Source organism: Haliotis rufescens, unplaced genomic scaffold (assembly GCF_023055435.1).
Source record: "Haliotis rufescens isolate VD_foot unplaced genomic scaffold, xgHalRufe1.0.p SCAF_21, whole genome shotgun sequence".
Classification (NCBI taxonomy): domain Eukaryota; kingdom Metazoa; phylum Mollusca; class Gastropoda; order Lepetellida; family Haliotidae; genus Haliotis; species Haliotis rufescens.
In genome coordinates, this window is record NW_025963902.1 from 11,909,229 (window position 1) to 11,931,816 (window position 22,588).

The window sequence follows — 22,588 nt, forward strand, 5'->3', positions numbered from 1 at the left end:
TCATGTGACATTTTAGAATGATCTACTACAATCGCACTTTAGGCTATATGGCCCAAACTATTGAAAAACCCTGCTCTGCTCTGCTCTGCTCTGTCCTGCTCAGTCCTCCTCTGCTCTGTCCTGCTCTGCTCAGTCCTGCTCTGCTCTGTCCTGCTCAGTCCTCCTCTGCTCTGTCCTGCTCTGCTCAGTCCTGCTCTGTCCTGCTCTGCTCAGTCCTCCTCTGCTCTGTCCTGCTCTGCTCTGTCCTGCTCAGTCCTCCTCTGCTCTGTCCTGCTCTGCTCAGTCCTGCTCTGTCCTGCTCTGTCCTCCTCTGTCCTGCTTTGTCCTGCTCTGCACTGCTCTCCTCTGTCCTGCTCAGTCCTGCTTTGCTCTGTCCTGCTCAGTCCTCCTCTGCTCTGTCCTGCTCTGCTCAGTCCTGCTCTGCTCTGTCCTGCTCTGCTCAGTCCTGCTCTGCTCTGTCCTGCTCTGCTCAGTCCTGCTCTGCTCAGTCCTGCTCTGTCCTGCTTTGTCCTGCTCTGCACTGCTCTCCTCTGTCGTGCTCAGTCCTGCCCTGTCCTGCTTTGTCCTGCCCTGTCCTGCTTTGTCCTGCTCTGCTCTGCCCTGCCCTGCCCTGCCCTGCCCTGCCCTGCCCTGCCCTGCCCTGCCCTGCTCTATTCTTGAAGTTGATACAGTGTAATGTTGTGTTCGTAGAATCTGACACGTGTGTGTTGTATGAGTCAGTCAGGTTAATGTCGCCGTTAACAATACAGACGCTTTCACTGCAGAGAAAACCAAGAACGGGCTTCCAACGTTTTGTCCTGGGAAACCGAAACCGGGTATTCGGCGTAACGAACAAACACTGCTTGACTGCCCTCGACAGGGAGATATTATACAGGCCATGTTCTGTATTGAGGAAGTCCCTCACAATGGAGCATGAATAATTAACATAATGAACAAAAAGATGTTTTTTTTAACGATTGTGAGATAAGGAGGTAAACATTGAGTGTTTTTATTTGCGGGTGTTAAGTATTTTCCAAAGCCCAGAATTTGCATATGAAACCCAGGGTGTTCGTACGATGTGAGTTAGGTTTAACGCCGCTTTGAACAGTATTATGTACAGTTATATCACGGTGTGCTGAGGGAGGAAAGCCCAAAGTAGTGCAGGTCTAAGACGTTTACAACTTTCGTGGAACTCACAAGCGCGGTTATTGCGCAGGCAAACCTAGAAACATCATCGACCCCACAGTGGATTTTCTGGCGTACCCAAGGGAAGCAACTCTGTACCACCTAATATGATCGATATACAGAGTTGTCTCCCTTAGCTGGTGATAGGATCCATTTGTGACTTTGTTTGTTTGTTGTTTAACGCCGCACTCAGCAATATCCTAGCTATATGACGGCGGTCTGTAAATAATCGAGTCTGTACCAGACAATCCAGTAATTGATATCATGAGCATCGAGCCATGAAATTGGGATACAGTGAAACACTTTATATTTTCATGGATAATAATTTCAAACGATTAGCATTAGCCCCTGTTTCAAGAGGATGACCATAAATACGACGATTGTTGGACATACGATTTTTTTATTGCATTCACATTGTGCTGTCTGTAAATAATCGAGTCTGTACCAGAAATTCCAGTAATTGATATCATGAGCAGCGAGCCACGCAATTGGGATACGGTGAAACACTTTATATTTTCATGGATAATAATTTCCCATGATTAGCATAAGCCCCTGTCTCAAGAGGATGACCATAAATACGACGATTTTTGGACATGAGATTTTTTTATTGCGTTCAATGTACAGCTAACAACCACCCTGGTGTGCCACTGTGACCGTAGCAGTATCCCCGGACCTGTAAATATATATTTGAAAATAAACAGACGTTATTTCAAGTCGACGAGAATAACACAGGGTAACTTTATTCACAGACTACCGAGGCCTATTTTCAAAAATACATGTGACGATACAGTCAAGGGCGTTTCACCGCGGTAAGGTAACCAATACATTAAAGGCGCCGCAATTAGCTATGCGTCCCTTAGGCGTGCCGGAAATCTAGAATAGGAGATTCGATCCGATTCGATCTGATTTCTAGGTTCCATACGTGAGCTCAAGGGTTGCCCTTAGTTGTAAACGTCTAAGACCTACATCACTTGGGGCTTTTCTCCCACAACAGGGGGCGGTCGGGTAGCCTAGTGGTTAAAGCGTTCGCTCGTCACGCCGAAGACCCGGGTTCGATTCCCGACATGGTTGCAATGTGTAAAGCCAATTTCTGATGTCCCCCGCCATGATATTGCTGGAATAGTGCTAAAAGCGGCGTAAAACCATACTCACTTACTCTCCTACATCAAGATGGCACGCCGTGAAATTACAAGAAATAATGTTTCTAAACAACGTTTAACAAATCTCACTCGATTAGGTAAAGATCGTTGTGAAATGTGGCTGGAATATTGCTTGATGTGGCGTTAAACAACAAACAGTGTGAGAATGGTCTGGCCGTTTTAGTATGACGTCGTACTCCGACTACGTTCGTTCATTTGTAGATGTGACTTACATGCACAGCCTCACGCCCATTTCACAAGAATTGGAGTATGTGATTCCGTTTGATCCACAGACCGGGGCGTAGTTCCGAGGACATGCTCTCAGACAATCGCGAATGTCATCCGCACCAACCGCTGTAAAAATAACTGAATTAGTTCCCGAAAGTTTACGTTAAATTCTAACAAATGGTTTGGTCACTGGAACCTTCCAATAGGTTGGCGCAGAAATTATCTTTGCAGAGTTGCGTCCCTTGCCATATTCTGATGACCACATGTTCGGATCCTAGAATCGTCCTGATCCAGCTTTGTCAGCACTATGCCAATGCCTGTTGGTGCCCCCAAAGTGATACGATTTTACATCTTTAAGTTAGGATTTTCTTCCACATTAAGCTGACACAGAGTGATATAATCGATGACCCAGTCACTAACAATACGTTTAGTTAGACCATAGGGAGACCTCGAACTCCATAAACTTTGTTTAAGACCCAAAAACTTCGTTGTCACGGAAGAGGCCACATTGGCATCAGAGGATGATATATCGAAATCCATACATTTTCTTCGGCCTTGATGACTTAGAGTTAACGAGAGAGAGAGTGAGTGAGTTGGGTTTAACACCGCTTTTAACAGTATTCCAGTCATATCACGGCGTGTCAGCTTAATGTGGGAGGAAAGCCCGAAATGATGCAGGTCTCAGACGTTTACCACTTCGGTGGAACCCACGAGCACGGGTATGGTGCAGACAAACCTAGAAACATAATCGGGGCGAACCGGGATTCGAACCCACAATCATAGGTTTCTGGCGTGCCCAAATTAAAGGACGCAATTCTGCACAGCGAATCGCGGCGCCTTATGGGGCCGTCACACCATGACGTTCTGGTCAGCGTTCTATGACGTTTGAGGAAACGTTGGTAGTCGCCCATGGTCGCTGGGATAGCGCCAGAAGAGCGTTGTGTGAACGCTAGTGAACGTCGGTGATCGCCGGGAATCGGCGGAGAACGCTGGTCCGGAAAAAAAGTTTTGAACATGCACAAAAGTTCTCACTGAGACCAGCGTTCTTCAACGTTTAATTTTAAACGCTGAAGAACGTTTAAGAACGTTTATCGTTAGTCAGTCGTTACTCTAGCGTTACTTGGTTGTTACTAATCGTTTGCTTTGCATTGAACGACTCACTGGCGACCTGTCAACGACCGCTGAACGGTCCCCTAGCGCACGCAGCGTGTGACTAAAGTGGGGTTGGAATATCAAGAACACAATCAACATACAACAAGTATGCGGTGGAAATACAAGCAGGCGCTACACTCACCAGCCAAAAGCAGGGCACAAACGACGAAGGCTCGTAACATCGTGTACACTTGTGTGTGTTGTGCACAACTGCTGTGTCAGTTTTCCTTAGGTTTATCTGTTCTGGCCTGTTTATCTACTGTCAAAGAGTTTTATCTGTGTGTTTTGTTGTCGAATCCATGTTACCGATTAGAAGGACACGAACTGAAGTTATCCAAACTTGGTTGGGAATGTCTCGAAAGGAGAGCACGACTGACATTTTCAAAGCTGGTTTTTGACGGTTATATCGTCGATTTATCTCCCTTATAAGAAGTGCGTAGTACGCGCAAACGAACATATGAAATAGGTTGATGTCCTGTCAATCTCGAAATTCCTTTAAAGTCTGTATACCCTTCGTTAAACGTTAGCCCTGAAATATTATAACCATTTTAAATGTAAGCATCACTATATTTTTTGTTGGAAATTTTTATACATGTAAGTGCCTGTTTGAAGTTCAAACTTTTACAACTTTGTACACCACTATCCTACATGGAAAAACTGCATTCATTGACCCGTGGGGCATGTGTTACTAAACGTGGTGACCACAGAAAGAGTTACATGTACATATCTAGTAACTTCAGAGGTTCAGGGCGATTTGTTAGAAATCCAAGCAAATGCCATCTTTTACTGAGAAAACAATGGGTGAAATACTGGACTTCCTCATTTATAACACCTCCGTAAACTCTCGGGGTAAAATATTTCGACAAGACGTAGGCCCATGGCCACACATTGTGACCCCCTTATAAAGCTTCTTCCTTGTCTGTTTCTTTATACATATGAATCGGAATTCCTGCTCGGATTGACAAAGTCAAAACAAGGTAATATGTCCAAGAAGTTTAACTCAAATTTCAGGTACATCGATCTGATGTCATTTAATGACCATCAAAATACCGTTTTCCCTGCCACTGATTTACCCGGCGGAACTAGAAATGAAAGAGCCCAGTGAGACTGTCTCGTCTGTTTCATATTTAGATCCACGAATACAGATTCAGAGTGACTAAAAAACTATCCACACGACTGTGTTACAACAGGGATGACTTTCAAGTTTCCCTTCATGTCGAGCAAGATTCCAAATGCTTAAGCCTTTGTTGTTTTCCTTTCAAAACTTGTGATACAAACGAGCATGCTCTTTCTACCACGACTCCAAAGAGCTTGATACGACTCTTGCTCAACAGTTTTCTGATCAAGGATACAACATTCAAGGCCTCAATATTCAATAGCTGAATTCACAAATTTGTAATGCTGTCCAAAAACGTTCTCCACAGGTTCTATGACGTCATCGTTAGAGTCGAAATAAGTTCCGGTTAGAGCTTTCTTCCTGTTTGGGAACAGTGAGTGAGTGAGTTGGGTTTAACGCCGCTTTTAACAGTATTCCAGTCATATCACGGCGTGTCAGGTTAATGTGGGAGGAAAGCCCGAAGTGATGCAGGTCTCAGACGTTTACCACTTTGGTGAAACCCACGAGCACGGGTATGGTGCTGACAAACCTAGAAACCGGGATTCGAACCCACAATCATAGGTTTGTGGCGTGCCCAAGAGACGCAACTCTGCACAGCGAATCGCAGCGCCTTAGACAACTGGGCCACCCGTGCCCCACGTTTGGAAACAGATGGAAGTCTGACGGAGTCAGATCAGGAGAATAAGATGGGTGCTAAAGGAGTTCAAAGCCACGCCTGTGATTGTTGTCATGGCAGTGTCTGACTTGTTCACTGGCGCATTGTTCTGTCGGAAGAGCACACAATTTCCCAGCTTCCCCTGCTTCGTAGTCTTAATTTCATACCATAATAATTGCCTCAAAGGTGCATCATAATATCCTCCTCCATCATAATATCCTCCGGGGGCAGTCGGTAGCCTAGTGGTTAAAGCGTTCGCTCGTCAGGCCGAAGACCCGGGTTCGATTCCCGACATGGGTACAATGTGTGAAGCCAATTTCTGGTATCCCCCGCCGTGATATTGCTGGAATATTGCTAAAAGCGGCGTAAAACCATACCCACTCACTCACTCACTCACTCACTCCTTCGAAAGTTCGTCGCGAACACCTTGTGTCATCACTGATTTTCACTGCGTATGCACTATGGAATCTGTTCGTCGGATGATCTGGACTCGATATCATTTGACGTTGGCGTTTTGCATTTCTATGTGAGGCTAAGGATTTACCAATCAACCCTTTTACTTTATAACCATGATATGTACTGTAAACTACGGATAAAACGAACTCAAATGGACTACTAATTTTAGTTCGTTATTACCGTAGTTCGTTATAAACATATATACAGCATAACTACAGCAAATAGTCGGGACCAAAAAAGTAAGTTCGTTATATCCGTCAGTTCGTTATAAGCGTGTTCGCTATAACCGTAGTTTACTGTATTCCGTAAATCTGTTTAAATTGAACTCTAACAAACCCGATCTGTGTCAATACCGGACCATATACACGGCCTCGTGGGGGCACGGGTGGCCCAGTCGTCTAAGGCGCCGCGATTCGCTGTGCAGAGTTGCGTCCCTTGGCCACGCCAGAAACCTATGTTTGTGGGTTCGAATCCCGGTTCGCCCCAATTATGTTTCTAGGTTTGTTAGCACCATACCCGTGCTCGTGGGTTTCACCGAAGTGGTAAACGTCTGAGACCTGCATCACTTCGGGCTTTCCTCCCACATTAAGCTGACACGCCGCGATATAACTAGAATACTTTTAAAAGCGGCGTTAAACCCAACTCACTCACTCACTCACACACGGCCTCGTATTTAAAGCCGTACTTTAGTGTCAAACTAAATCTGATTTCTTTCTGGGTTACTGACTGAAATTGTGAGACCAATTTATCACGTAACTGACACTCCTTTACCCGGAACCACTGTTCCACATCTCACTCATACGTTTGGTAATAAACTGTTCTTTAAACATTTTTACAACAAAGGTTGAATGAAAGTAAGAATGAAATAAACTGTTGTGAACAGGTTTCATTGACTTCAATGTGCATATCGCGTGCTAGATAACAATGTAGTGACTCTTACATGATCATGAATGATATTTCCGTGTAACTCACACTCCTTTACCCGGAACCACTGTTCTACATCTCACTCAAACGTTTGATATCAATGTAGTAACTCTTACATGAATGATATTTCTGTGTGATGTGGACAGCTGTCTCAACCGGACCTGTATCTCAGTCTCACGCCATGTGTATCAATCAGGGTGGGTGAACGGGGTAGTATCTCGTGGTAGATACCTAGACGATAAAGCACATGGAAATTGATAGTTTGGGATTTATGGAAAATGATTTTTTCGAGTTTTCACGACTTTGACTTGGACTAAAAATGGCGGTAGTGCTCGGTTCCGGGGCAGATCTTGAAAAACGTACAATATTTCTTGCCTTGCACACAATCAGACATGTCATAATGTCGGGGGATATGAATATTTCATGCTTGTTCTTTATATTGTATATGGGTTATTCATAAATTATCTGACACAGTTGTTCAGAATGCGAGTTTATTCTCTTGTTGAACAATGTCATTCCTTTCCTCAAATATGTTTTCGGTAAGAATTGTAAGTGAATAAACTGAAAAATTATTTACTTCAAATGTATAAATACTATATACGTCGTATTCATCCTGAAGGAGTGAGTGAGTGAGTTGGGTTTTACGCCGCTTTTAGCAATATTCCAGCAATATCACGGCGGGGGACCCCAGAAATGGGCTTCACACATTGTACCCATGTCGGGAATCGAACCCGGGTCTTCGGCGTGACGAGCTAACGCTTTAACCACTAGGCTACCCGACCGCCCCATCCTGAAGGTGTTAAATTGTAGATAGTGGGCACAAGGAAACCGAAACGTCACAATGTCACGTGGTCACAATGAGTGACCCAGTTGGTTGAGTAATGACTCCTGATGTGGATTGTTACTCATACTATCAACCTCTGGTATCACGTGTCTAAGCTCGTGTGAGTGCGTGAGTGCATTTAACGCTTTTGCTAACTGCATCTCAGTTCTATCAAGCTGTGTCAACTTCACTTGGCCGGAAAGCACACGATGAGATCGTGGTCATTTAACACTTTAGTGAAGCTCATGAACACAAGTACATTTAACAGGATCATGTATTCTCTTGACACCATCGCAAAACATCATGAAGAAGCCACAACAGTACTCATATTTTCCAACAAAATCACATCTAAAAATGAGACATCAGCAAGTACATATAATAAAATGTGTATTATCATTTTTCGTCAGGAAATCAAAAGGTTATCTCCTTGTTACCACCTCCAGGTTCAGCTTAACATGGGTCCTCCTTTGGTCAAAAGTTTGTTCCCCCTCTAATGAGTGTGGCACGCGCTGCACACGGGTATCACACGCGTGGCGGACGGGTTCCACACGAGTGACGAACGGGGTGCACACATGTGTTCAACGCAGTGCACACGGGTATCACACGCGTGGCGGACGGGTTCCACACGAGTGACCAACGGGGTGCACACGGGTTGCGTAACGCGTTGCCCATGCGTGTAAGGGGAATGAACTTCTAGGCAGTAGTGTACATGAATGGTGCTGACAGCCGATTATTTGGTCGAATGTAGGTTTCGAATCCATTAGCAGTAGTATAGTAAAGAGACATAACCTGCAATCTGTGTAACACATGATCTGTCGCACATAGAAACATAATATACTTGGATAGTCATGTAATATGTCCTTTCAAATTTATGTGAGAACTAAACAAACGAGTAAACAAACTAATAACACGGATAACATGCCTGAAATACCATGCTGCTTCACGACGCTTTAGTTGAAGCTGTTTGGTAAATACAAGCACATTTGTATAAAACTAACTGATTGACTAATTGTCAGAAATGTAATTCATATCAGGACCCGTGAAGTTCCGGGTTAGAATAGGTCTTCAGCAACCCATGCTTGCCCAATAAGGCGACTATGCTTGTCGTAAGAGACGACTAACGGGATCAGGTGGTCAGACTCCATGACTTGGTTGATGCATGTCATCTTATCCCAATTGCGTGGATCGATGCTCATGATGTCAGTCACTGGGTTGTCGGGTTCAGACTCGATTATTTACAGACCGCTGTCATATAGCTGGAATAATGCTGAGTGCGCTATAAACAACAAACAAACAAACGTATCAGGAAATATTTTGTTTTGATAAAACTCCGCAACTGGGAAGCATGTGTGGAATGTACATCATTCAAAACAGTTGAGGGAAACAAATTGTGACGGAGTGACAGGTTACAAATTTATTTTAGAAAACAATCGAAATATATACACAATCTCGAACGAGACATGTCCGCCGAACCACCCAAGCCAACCAGCCTGGAAATTTTTCAGAAAATAACATTTCGCGAAGCCGTTTAAATTGATAATGCTAGCATCATTTGCTGCACATATAACCTCAGTCGCTTATGAATTCAGATGCCTCCTCTCATACGAGAATGGCGGATAAAACGCGATACATTAGACAATGGTATATCGACGATTCACCTGTGGAGTAAATGGGTGGGGGAGTATTGTTTTCCGCCGCTTTTAGCACTTTTCCAACAATATCAGCTTGAGGAAAACCAGAAATAGGCTTTAAGACACTGTAATAATGTTGGTAAGCGAACCCAGACATTCGATGTGCCGAGCGAAGGCTATATCCACAAGGCTATCGTACCTCATCATCAATTCCCTATATAGACTTGTACCATGTTTTCCCGCTTTTATTCAAACAATTGACTTGCCTTTGCATGTGTTTGTGACTGGTGCCGCCAAGAGGGCAGGATAGTCACGCTCACGTACCTTTTCACAAACATCTGATTTGTTCTCCATCACAATTTGATGGTGATTCATAAAAAAAACGTCCCGTGAAGATTCCGGGGTAGAATAGGTCTTCAGCAACCCATGCTTGCCGTTAAAGGTGACTATCCTTGTCGTTAAAGGCGACAAACGAGATCGGGTGGTCAGGCTCGCTGACTTGGTTGATGCATGTCATCGATCCCAAATGCGTGGATTGATGCTCATGATATCAATCACTGGATTGTCTGGTCCAGACTCGATTATTTACAGACCGCCGTCATATAGCTGGAATATTGCTGAGTGCGGCGTTAAACAACAAACCAACCAACCAATCAATCAAAAAAACATGCTCATGATTTAAACATGTAGTCGGAATCGTTCAATCCAGATTGGAAATGAATATGGACAGGATTTTGTCGCTCTTTTCTGAACGTTTACCACATTAGTGTAACCACGAGCACGATTACGGTACTGAAAATCCAGGAACTGGGATTCGAACTCACGATCATAGGTGTCTGGCATGCCTAAGGGCCTCAAATCTCACAGCGAAACGCTGTAATTGTACATCCTACACATTCATCTCCATACTGTTGGCAAATATGCAGTTCTTTGCATTTGCTGCTGTTGAACTGTTCCGTTCAGGTATAGTTTAAGTTTCCGCACTGGATAGGTGTGTGCGTCCATCACATACATTCCTCTTGATACTCTTGAAAATCACTGCTTCAGTGGTCGATGACACATTTCTAAGTCTCACAGCACTCACCAGTTGTACCGCGACCAGTAAACGGGCAACGAAGAGGTTTCCGCACATATATACAGATATGACTGGTTGGTTGACCAGAAACAGACTAGATTGACAATCTCCTTCCCCATCCACGTCTGGTCACTCTGCGAAGTAACATCCTCAGTCTGTTGAAGAAGGCTTTTCTGGCATACTCTTCCTCGGCCCACATCAGGTAGGTTGTCGTCTGCAACATGGCTCTCATAGCTTTGGTCACGTGGCGTGTGTCTATCTCCTCTAGCATCACCACCACCAGGAGGCGCTGTCCATTTTCCAGCACGTGACGCTGGATGAGATTCAATTCAAACTGGCACCATCCACTCTGGGCAAACTCATTGGAGAGGACGATGACGATTTTTCGGCTTGTTTCAATGGCATCAACAATGTTATCCACGATTAATTTACCAACCTCAAAGTCCCTGTCGTGTACACAGAGTTTAAGGTTCTCTTTGACTTCAAGAACTGGAAGTAGAGTCTTAATGACCCAGGGGCGATCTGGTGCAGAGTAAGCTACAAACACGTCATATTCGTATTCCCGTGTGTCCACCTCCTGACGTTGACTGTACCTGACCATGTAGATGAAGTATCGGATGTGCCAACGGTAACGATACATCACTGCTCCTGTCACGAGGAACACAATGAGCAAAATACTTAAGGTGAGAGTTGTAATCTTGACATCCATACCCAATAAACAAGTGATTTCCGACATTTCCAAATCTAGCAAGCTATGTCCATCAAGGTCCCCTGGGCTGGCACAGTTGTATAACAACGTGAGCTTTGGATCTTTTTTAAAACCAAATATTCTGGGCTGTTTGCGCATCCATTCAATGAACCAATATATTTTGCATTCACAGGAAAAGGGATTTCTAGAGAGATTAATATCAGTTAAATTCCTTCTTAAGAGTTGGAAAGATGACTCATCTAAAGTTGTTATTTTATTAATTCCCATGAATAACTTCTTCAAATTTGTCATATTTTTCAATGGCGACAAATCTGAGATACTATTATCATATAGTGCAAGGCTCTCTATGTTCGTCAATTTTTCAGTTATAACGCGTGGTATAGAACGTAGGCCGTTACCTCCCATGACCAAAATCCTGAGTGAAGTGAGATCTCCAAGATATGCATTGAACTCATATTCTGAGGTGATTTTGAATACATTATCATTAAGATTTAATAACTCTAACGAAGAACATCCTTCAAATACACGTAAGTTAATCTTAGGCTCCGTAAACCAAATATGATTTTCACGAAAATATATTTGCTTCAGTTTCGAATTATTGAACACTGCTCGTTGTATATTGTGCATCGCACATCCAACATAGGACAGGGTGATCTTGAAAATGTTTGGAAGCATCGAAAACTGATTGGATCTTAATTCTTGGAACAGATTACCATTTAGGTACAAATGCGTGAGGCTTATAAGACAGTTGTAATTGTCTCGCTGAATATATTTCATAACATTCCACTGAATTTTGAGGATTTGAAGAGTAGGGAACCGTGAACTGTTGCTTTCTTTAAAACAGAAATCGGGAAAATCATAAAGGTGATTGTTATCGAGATTCAGATATCTTAAAGAGGTAAAACTTGCATCGTGTAGATGTATAAGGCTTAGATTATTTCCCCCAAAGTCAAGTGAGATCATGTGATTCAGTCTCATGAGTGCGGTCATTGGGAACATATATGTGTTGTCCAGAAATATAAGCTTGAAATTATCAATACTTTCTAAATGCTTAAAAAAGCCATCAGAAATATTTTGAAGGTTCATTGAACTTATATTCAATGTTGTGAGTGGCGTCAAGGCGATTCCATAGAAAGCTTCCTTTAGTATCCCCTCGGGAATGATGTTTAGAGAGAGGTCAAGTGTTTTCAAAAACGTCAAATTACCAAAGGCGTCCTTAGCTACGTATTCAATGGTGTTATTTTTCAGACTGAGAATGACGATCCTGTATGGAGAATACACTGACAGAGAAGTGTTTGAGAGATAGGGAATTGTGCCATTCTCCAAATACAGCCTTGTAGACATATTACTGGACAGTGTTGGAGGTAAGGGTAAAAGGTCCTCTGTCAAGTTCAAGTGTGTGCAGCGCATAACAATCTGTTCATGTCTATGTCGAAACTTAATCCATGTCTTATAACAGTTGCATCGCGAGTCACAGTCCAGTTTCTTCGAATTCCTCAACGGCAACAACGCCGACAATGCTAGCATCCACATGAACACTGCAACAACGGCTACACCCTGGAGTTGTTTTAACGCCTTCATTTCGTCTTTCTTGTTGTGTCCTGATTGCTGTTCTGAAAAGATGTGTAAAGTGCGTGAGTGAGTTGGGATTAACACCGCTTCAAACTTCACGTCAACATAATGTGGATGGAAAGCCGAAAGGCAAAGCAAAGCTTAACCGTTTACCTGTATGTTTAAACCAGCGTGCACAGGTATGATGCTGACACAGGATCAGCAGGTGAGAGGGAGTGGATGGATAACTGTTTCAGGATGATATACAGTAGGATACAATCGGATTAGATTTTCCTTTGTCAGTTTGCTCTTCGAAAATCGATTCTTTTGACTTGTAAATGTGTAAAGCCCATTGTTGGAGTCCATGATTCCGCGTAAGCTAATCGGTCTAAAGGATTTTCAATTGTTCAACCGCAGAGGTCAAAGTCGTAAAGTCGGTTGCAAAATGTTACACCAAGACAAGATCAGCCCTGGATTAAGCCCGAAGTGATTGATGCAGGTCTCAGACGCAAGGGACGCAAGGGACGCAGCTCGCGGCGCCTTAGACGACTGGGCCACCCGTGAATGTATGTCGGATACTTACAGCATAATGTGTTGTGTGCTGAATGTATGTGGGATACTTACAGCATGATGTGTGGTGTGCTGAATGTATATAGGATACTTACAGCATAATGTGTTGTGTGCCGAATGTATGTGGGATACTTACAGCATAATGTGTTGTGTGCTGAATGTATATGGGATACTTACAGCATAATGTGTTGTGTGCTGAATGTGTATGGGATACTTACAGCATAATGTGTTGTGTGCTGAATGTATATGGCATACTTACAGCATAATGTGTTGTGTGCTGAATGTATATGGGATACTTACAAAATAATGTGTTGTGTGCTGAATGTATATGGGATACTTACAGCATAATGTGTTGTGTGCTGAATGTATTTGGGATACTTACAGCATGATGTATTGTGTGCTGAATGTACCCTGGATACTTACAGCATAATGTGTTGTGTGCTGAATGTATTTGGGATACTTACAGAATAATGTGTTGTTTGCTGAATGTGTATGGGATACTTACAGCATAATGTGTTGTGCACTGAATGTGTATGGGATACTTACAGCATAATGTGTTGTGTGCTGAATATACCTGGGATACTTACAGCATAATGTGTTGTGTGCTGAATGTACCTGGGATACTTACAGCATGGTGTGTTGTGTGCTGAATGTATGTGGGATACTTACAGCATAATGTGTTGTGTGCTGAATGTATATGGGATACTTACAGCATAATGTGTTGTGTGCTAAATGTATGTGGGATACTTACAGGATAATGTGTTGTGTGGTGAATGTATATGTGATACTTACAGCATAATGTGTTGTGTGCTGAATGTGTATGGGATACTTACAGCATAATGTGTTGTGTGCTGAATGTATCTGGAATGCTTACAGCATAATGTGTTGTGTGCTGAATGTTTATAGGATACTTACAGCATAATGTGTTGTGTGGTGAATGTTTATGGGATACCTACAGCATAATGTGTTGTGTGCTGAATGTATCTGTGATACTTACAGCATAATGTGTTGTGTGTTGAATGTATCTGTGATTCTTACAGCATAATGTGTTGTGTGCTGAATGTATCTGTGATACTTACAGCATAATGTGTTGTGTGCTGAATGTATATGGGTTACTTACAGCATAATGTGTTGTGTGCTAAATGTATGTGGGATACTTACAGGATAATGTGTTGTGTGGTGAATGTATATGTGATACTTACAGCATAATGTGTTGTGTGGTGAATGTTTATGGGATACTTACAGCATAATGTGTTGTGTGGTGAATGTATCTGTGATACTTACAGCATAATGTGTTGTGTGTTGAATGTATCTGTGATACTTACAGCATAATGTGTTGTGTGCTGAATGTATCTGTGATACTTACAGCATAATGTGTTGTGTGCTGAATGTATCTGTGATACTTACAGCATAATGTCTTGTGTGCTGAATGTATATGGGATACTTACAGCATAATGTGTTGTGTGCTGAATGTATATGGGATACTTACAGCATAATGTGTTGTGTGCTGAATGTACCTGGGATACTTACAGGGCGGTGTGTTGTGTGCTGAATGTATATGGGATACTTACAGCATATTGTGTTGTGTGCTGAATGTTTATGGGATAGTTACAGCATAATGTGTTGTGTGCTGAATGTATATGGGATATTTACAGCATAATGTGTTGTATGCTGAATGTGTATGGGATACTTACAGAATAATGTGTTGTGTGCTGAATGTGTATGGGATACTTACAGCGTAATGTGTTGTGTGCTGAATGTGTATGGGATACTTACAGCATAATGTGTTGTGTGCTGAATGTATATGGGATACTTACAGCATGGTGTGTTGTGTGCTGAATGTATATGGGATACTTACAGCATAATGTGTTGTATGCTGAATGTATATGGGATACTCACAGCATAATGTGTTGTGTGCTGAATGTATATAAGATACTTAAAGCATAATGTGTTTTATGCTGAATTTATATGGGATACTTACAGCATAATGTGTTGTGTGCTGCATGTATTTGGGATACTTACAGCATAATGTGTTGTGCACTGAATGTATATGGGATACTTACAGCATAATGTGTTGTGTGCTGAATGTACCTGGGGTACTTACAGCATAATGTGTTGTGTGCTGAATGTATATGGGATACTTACAGCATAATGTGTTGTGTGCTGAATGTATATAAGATACTTAAAGTATAATGTGTTGTGTGCTGAATGTATTTGGGATACTTACAGCATAATGTGTTGTGCACTGAATGTATATGGGATACTTACAGCATAATGTGTTGTGTGCTGAATGTATATAAGATACTTAAAGCATAATGTGTTGGTTGCTGAATGTATTTGGGATACTTACAGCGTAATGTGTTATGCACTGAATGTATATGGGATACTTACAGGATAATGTGCTGTGTGCTGAATGTATATAAAATACTTAAAGCATAATGTGTTGTGTGCTGAATGTATATGGCATACTTACAGCATAATGTGTTTTGTGCTGAATGTGTATGGGATACTTACAGCATAATGTGTTGTGTGCTAAATGTATGTGGGATACTTACAGCATGGTGTGTTGTGTGGTGAATGTGTATGGGATACTTACAGCATAATGTGTTGTGCACTGAATGTATATGGGATACTTACAGCATAATGTGTTGTGTGCAGAATGTATGTTGGATACTTACAGCATAATGTGTTGTGCACTGAATGTATATGGGATTCTTACAGCATAATGTGTTGTGTGCAGAATTTGTATGGGATACTTACAGCATAATGTGTTGTGTGCTGAATATACCTGGGATACTTACAGCATAATGTGTTGTGTGCTGAATGTATATGGGATACTTACAGCATAATGTGTTGTGCACTGAATGTATATGGGATACTTAAAGCATAATGTGTTGTGTGCTGAATGTACCTGGGATACTTACAGCATGGTGTGTTGTGTGGTGAATGTATGTGGGATACTTACAGCGTAATGTGTTGTGCACTGAATGTATATGGGATACTTACAGCATAATGTATTGTGTGCTGAATGTGTATGGGATACTTACAGCATAATGTGTTGTGTGCTAAATGTATGTGGGATACTTACAGCATGGTTTGTTGTGTGGTGAATGTATGTGGGATACTTACAGCGTAATGTGTTGTGCACTGAATGTATATGGGATACTTACAGCATAATGTGTTGTGTGCTGAATGTGTATGGGATACTTACAGCATAATGTGTTGTGTGCAGAATGTATGTGGGATACTTACAGCATAATGTGTTGTGTGCAGAATGTATATGGGATACTTACAGCATAATGTGTTGTGTGGTGAATGTATATGGGATACTTAAAGCATAATGTGTTGTGTGCTGAATGTATATGGGATACTTACAGCATAATGTGTTGTGTGCTGAATGTATATGGGATACTTACAGCATAATGTGTTGTGTGCGGAATGTGTGTGGGAACTTAGGGGGTACATGGAGAGATGAGGGAGTGTTTGGACGTCATGTGGAGGAAGCAATGTCTCATGGTTGTGTTGATGAATGAGGCAATAATTAGGGGTTGTTTGGAGGGATGAAGCAATAATTGGAGGTTGTTTTAAGGGATGAAGCAAGAATTGGGGGTTGTTTTGAGGGATGAAGCAATAATTGGAGGTTGTTTGGAGGGATGAACCAATAATTGGAGGTTGTTTGGAGGGATGAAGCAAAAATTGGGGGTTGTTTGGAGGGATGAAGCAATAATTGGAGGTTGTGTGGATACACACACACACACACACACACACACACACACACACACACACACACACACACACACACACACACACACACACACACACACACACACACACACACACACACACACACACACACACACACACAGAGTATCAGTCAGGGAAGGTAGCAAAATGACATTTAAATGTATTTATAAATTATTTTTTTTTTTTTCTTCCTTTTTGAGTTACAAACACTTAAATGGACATCCCTTTTTAGGTTCAAGTCTTCGCTCGTTATGGGTCAGACTCGGGTTCGATTCCTCATATATTCACCTGGAATATTTGCTAAAAGTGCGTAAAACCCAACTCACTCAGTCATGTTTCAACGGTATTAAATCTATCTTGCTTATTTTGAGAACCACCAAAGGGACACAGTAATATCACTCTCTGACATCCCTTCATAAAGGGTACAATAAGCCAAGCGATTGTATTCTATTTCAATCGGCAAACATTAAGATCACATGTCCATTGATTATATGAAGAAGGTTTTATTAAAGTCCGTCACAACCATAGCCCATTCACGAACTCTCTACCACCAGTCACAAATTCCCACTGTCGTAGGCGCTTTGCAACCATGCAGGAGTTGAAGTCGAAACCGCCTGGCAGTTATGCTGACAAACACACCCCAAGCTAAATTGTCTTAATAGTCAATTTGTATTTGTATTTGATGTTTGTTTGTTGTTTAACGCCGCACTCAGCAATATTCCAGCTATATGACGGCTGTCTGTAAATAATCGAGTCTGGACCAGACAATCCAGTGGTTTACATCATGAGCATCGATCCATTCAATTGGGATCGTTGACATGCATCAACCAAGTCAGCGAGCCTGACCACCCGATTCCGTTAGTCGCCTTTTACGACAAGCATAGTCACCTTTTACGGCAAGAATGGGTTGCTGAAGACTTATTCTACCTCGGAATCTTCACGGGTCGAATTTCTATTTGATTTCAACTGTCATGTCATAGGTTATATGAGAACGTAACGGATAAGTTGGGTGTTGCATTCTCGAACCAATCTGATTAAACAAACAAACAAACAAACAAACAAACAAACAAACAAACTTAAATTCACCTTGGAAATAGTAAGTTAGTAGAAAACCCTTTTCCATAAATACTATTTGACAGAAACACAATTATAAATGTCACTACATTTGGGGTTAGAGGGGAGGAAATCACGATTCTTGTTAACTGGTGGCAGCGATGATACCGCCTACGGTCACGAAGTCGTGACGAGTTAAAGATTTGATAATATGCAAGGTAGATAACTACAGTCAAATTCAGTCATACATACGTCATTCTTTATCAACTGTGGATAAATGGGGTTCAACTGATTAAGTAAATAATGGTACATACAGATTTGTGGGTGACTGAATGTTGTTTAACGCCGCAGTCAGCAGTATCCTAGCTATATCACGGCCTGTATATAATCGGGCCAGACAAAGCAGTAGCTGAAAGCATGAACAATGGTTCACACAATCGGGGTATGAGCCTTTTGAGTTGTATGTAATTGAATGAGTGAGTGAGTATGGTTTTACGCCGCTTTTAGCAATATTCCAGCAATATCATGGCGGGGGACACCAGAAATGGGCTTCACACATTGTACCCATGTCGGGAATCAAACCCGGGTCTTCGGCGTGACGATCGAACGCTTAAACCACTAGGCTACCCGACCGCACCTCTAATGGAATGAACCTTACTACTGTGATTGTGCACATAACGTGGAGGAAGTGTTTATCTATTTCCTCAAACAACTGAGATTCAACACAGGAGTCACAATTTAGGCCTCACTCCTTGAACAAATATAGAAATACTTCCTGTGATTGTATGACAAACTTTCTCTTATTAGTTTAATTGGACAATGTCTATTTTCTTAATTATTTTGACGAAAGATGTCCTGTTTCACTGCCGCGTTATTGAATATTGCTCTTTCTAAAGTGTGCATTGCGCACCCGATATACAGTAAACTACGGTTATAACGAACTGAATGATATAACGAACTTACTTTTTTGTCCCTAAAATTTGCTGTAGTTATGCTGTATATATGCTTATAACGAACTATGGTTATAACGAACAAAAATTAGTGGTCCCTTTGAGTTCTGAGATCACAACCTATTTGCTATTACGAAGTGGAAACCGCCTGGCAGTTATGCTCACAAACTCTCCCCCAGCTAAATTGTCTTAATAGTCAATTTGGATTTGTATTTGATGTTTGTTTGTTGTTTAACGCCGCACTCAGCAATATTCCAGCTATATGACGGCTGTCTGTAAATACAGTAAACTACGGTTATAACGAACTCAAATTTTAGTTCGTTATAACCGTAGTTCGTTATAAGCATATATACAGCATAACTACAGCAAATTTTAGGGACAAAAAAGTAAGTTCGTTATATCCGTTAGTTCGTTATAAGCGTGTTCGTTATAACCGTAGTTTACTGTAATCGAGTCTGGACTAGACAATCCAGTGGTTTACATCATGAGCATCGATCCATTCAATTGGGATCGATGACATGCATCAACCAAGTCAGCGAGCCTGACCACCCGATCCCGTTAGTCGCCTTTTACGACAAGCATAGTCACCTTTTACGGCAAGAATGGGTTGCTGAAGACCTATTCTACCCCGGAATCTTCACGGGTCGAATTTCTATTTGATTTCAACTGTCATGTCATTAGTTATATGAGAAGCAGTGTGTTTAATTCGATTCGATTCAGTTTCTATGGTGACATGGCAAACAGTATCATGCAAGTATACTCATGTGGGCCTCCGATTTTCTGAATCATTTTGACGAAAGATGTCCTGTTTCACTGCCGCGTTATTGAATATTGCTCTGTCTAAAGTGTGCATTGCGCACCCGATATACAGTAAACTACGGTTATAACGAACTGACTGATATAACGAACTTTTTTTGCCCCTAAAATTTGCTGTAGTTATGCTGTATATATGCTTATAACGAACTATGGTTATAACGAACTAAAATTAGTGGTCCCTTTGAGTTCTGAGATCAAAACCTATTTGCTTTTACAGTCGAACCTTGTTGTGTCAAACATGGATGTGTCGAATTCCCGGTTGTCTCGAACTCATTTGGGAGTCCCAAGTATCCAAATTAAGCATATTTGTTCCTGATGTATCGAACCCCTGACAACTCGAATTCTTTTCAGGTCCCAACGAGTTCGACCAACGAGGTTCGACTGTAGTTATGGAAATATATTCCCAGTAAGACATATGTAGCATAACAAAGTATATCTAAACATCTCATATATTTCTACTTAAGAGGTACTTAAGGTTGAGGAAATTATTACTACTGATATTTCCGAAACAAACTAATAAATTCACACCAGCTAATATTATAATTATATTGCATAGCAGTGATTTATAATCTCTAAATTATTTCCTCCAAAGCCAAGTGAACTTTGCTGACATTGATTGTACAGATATGAGTTAACTACAGTAAACTACGTTTATAACAAACACGCTTATAACGAACTGACCAATATAACGAAGTTATGTTTAAGTCCCGTCCATTTGTTGTATATATGCTGTATGTATGCTTATAACGAACTACGGTTGTTACGAATTAAAAAAAGGGGTCCCCTCGAGTTCGTTATAACCGTAGTTTACTGTACATTAACATGTCGTGATTATTAGTCATGTCTGATGTCAGTTTATTTATGTTCATTTATTTCGACAGCCTTCTCTGCATGGCAACAGTCCCGTGTCTGTCAGGGTCACCTACACTTGTGTTTGCAGTGAGAAGCGACTTAACCGGAATGGGTGATCAGTGTGATAATATCAGCCAGACTCTTTTAATCACAGGCCGCCGTGATGCAGCCGTGATGTTGTGTTTGCAGTGAGAAGCGACTTAACCGGAATGGGTGATCAGTGTGATAATATCAGCCAGACTCTTTTAATCACAGGCCGCCGTGATGCAGCCGTGATGTTGTGTTTGTAGTGAGAAGCGACTTAACCGGAATGGGTGATCAGTGTGATAATATCAGCCAGACTCTTTATTTACAGGCCGCCGTGATGCAGCCGTGATGTCGTTGATCACGTCGTAAAAAAACCAAAAACAATAATCGAAACAATGAAATGTCACGACATAACTAGTATGTTCAATCACCAACTCATTTGTTTGTAGTGAGAAGCGACTTAACCGGAATGACTGATCAGTGTGATAATATCAGCCAGACTCTTTATTTACAGGCCGCCGTGATGCAGCCGTGATGTCGTTGATCACGTCGTAAAAAAACCAAAAACAATAATCGAAACAATGAAATGTCACGACATAACTAGTATGTTCAATAACCAACTCATTTGTTTGTAGTGAGAAGCGACTTAACCGGAATGACTGATCAGTATGATAATATCAGCCAGACTCTTTTAATCACAGGCCGCCGTGATGCAGCCGTGATGTCGTTGATCACGTCGTAAAACATAAAAAAACAATAATGGAAACAATGAAATGGCATGACATACCTAGTATGTTCAATAACCAACTCATTTGTTTGTAGTGAGAGGTGACTTAACTGGATTGTGTGATCAGTCCAATAACCTCATCAGGTGGTTTGTCTGACCCGGTATAGTCACAGACCGCCGTGACGTAGCAGTGGTCTTGATGATCACGTCGTATAACAACAAACAAAACCAACCAACAATAAACAAGACTTGTAGTGAAATAACAACATATCACCACTTATGGTTAAGTCATCTGCTCAATCATAATTTAATAATCCGTAATTATAACATGCTATAATTACGTCATGAGATGTCAAAATACAGTAAACTACGGTTATAACGAACCCAAAGGGACCACTAATTTTAGTTCGTTATAACCGTAGTTCGTTATAAGCATATATACAGCATATATACAACAAATGCTCGGGACTTACACTACAGCAAATTTTAAGGACAAAATTCGTTTTATCCGTCAGTTCGGTATAAGCGTGTTCGTTATAACTGTAGTTTACTGTACTTTGAGAAACACTGACCAAATAACTATACTTACAAATTTTACAGCCAGATCTCCAGTTGATCTAGTTAAACTCCTGCTACTAACTGTTGGTCACGTCAAACACGGACAATGAAATCATATCACATGTCAGTTTACTTTACCGGGTAAGTGTGTTTACTCGATATCCCTTGATCAATTATTGTTACGCATAAATAATTATGTTCACCCGTTAGGCGTGCCAAACTCCATTACTCGTGGGTACGAATCCTTGCGAACTAACTCAACCACTCAACCACTCAACCATTTAACCACTCACTCACTCACCCACTCAGCAATATTCCAGCTATGTGATGGCGGTCTGTAAATAATCGAGTCTGGACCAGACAACCCAGTGATTGACATCATGAGCAATTGGGATACGATGACATGCATCAACCAAGTCAGCGAGCTTGACCACCCGATCCCGTTAGTCTCCACTTACGACAAGCATAGTCGCCTTTTATGGCAAGCATGGGTTGCTGCAGACCTATTCTACCCCGGAATCTTCTCGGGTTTCCGGTACAGTGCAAGACTACCAATATGGTTTAAGTGCTCCGTTATAGCACCTTATTACAATGACAAGCTGTGTCAATCAGAGAATTGTGCATAGCTTTGAGTGTGTGTTGTGTCAGCGTGTCATTACATATGTGA

General features: G+C 41.6%; 2 protein-coding genes across 2 annotated transcripts; one reads left to right on the forward strand and one right to left on the reverse strand.

Moving 5' to 3' along the window:
- Positions 1–47: 47 nt before the first annotated feature.
- Positions 48–697, forward strand: LOC124145728 (keratin-associated protein 16-1-like). The gene is made up of 2 exons (XM_046515621.2): positions 48–535; positions 691–697. The coding sequence occupies exons 1-2, from the start codon at positions 48–50 to the stop codon at positions 695–697; spliced, it is 495 nt and encodes a 164-aa protein (XP_046371577.2).
- A 9,196-nt stretch (positions 698–9,893) lies between these two features.
- On the reverse strand, positions 9,894–22,020 carry LOC124145767 (toll-like receptor 3). Its single transcript, XM_046515680.2, has 2 exons — positions 21,953–22,020; positions 9,894–12,686 (listed from the first exon to the last, which is right to left on the reverse strand). Exon 2 carries the CDS (start codon positions 12,652–12,654, stop codon positions 10,459–10,461), a length of 2,196 nt encoding a protein of 731 aa, XP_046371636.2. The 5' UTR covers positions 12,655–12,686; positions 21,953–22,020; the 3' UTR covers positions 9,894–10,458.
- Between the last annotated feature and the right edge of the window lie 568 nt (positions 22,021–22,588).

Excerpts from the sequence above, each read along its gene's own strand:
- LOC124145728 (XM_046515621.2), top strand. The coding sequence starts at position 48 with ATGGCCCAAACTATTGAAAAACCCTGCTCTGCTCTGCTCTGCTCTGTC.
- LOC124145767 (XM_046515680.2), bottom strand. The coding sequence starts at position 12,654 with ATGAAGGCGTTAAAACAACTCCAGGGTGTAGCCGTTGTTGCAGTGTTC.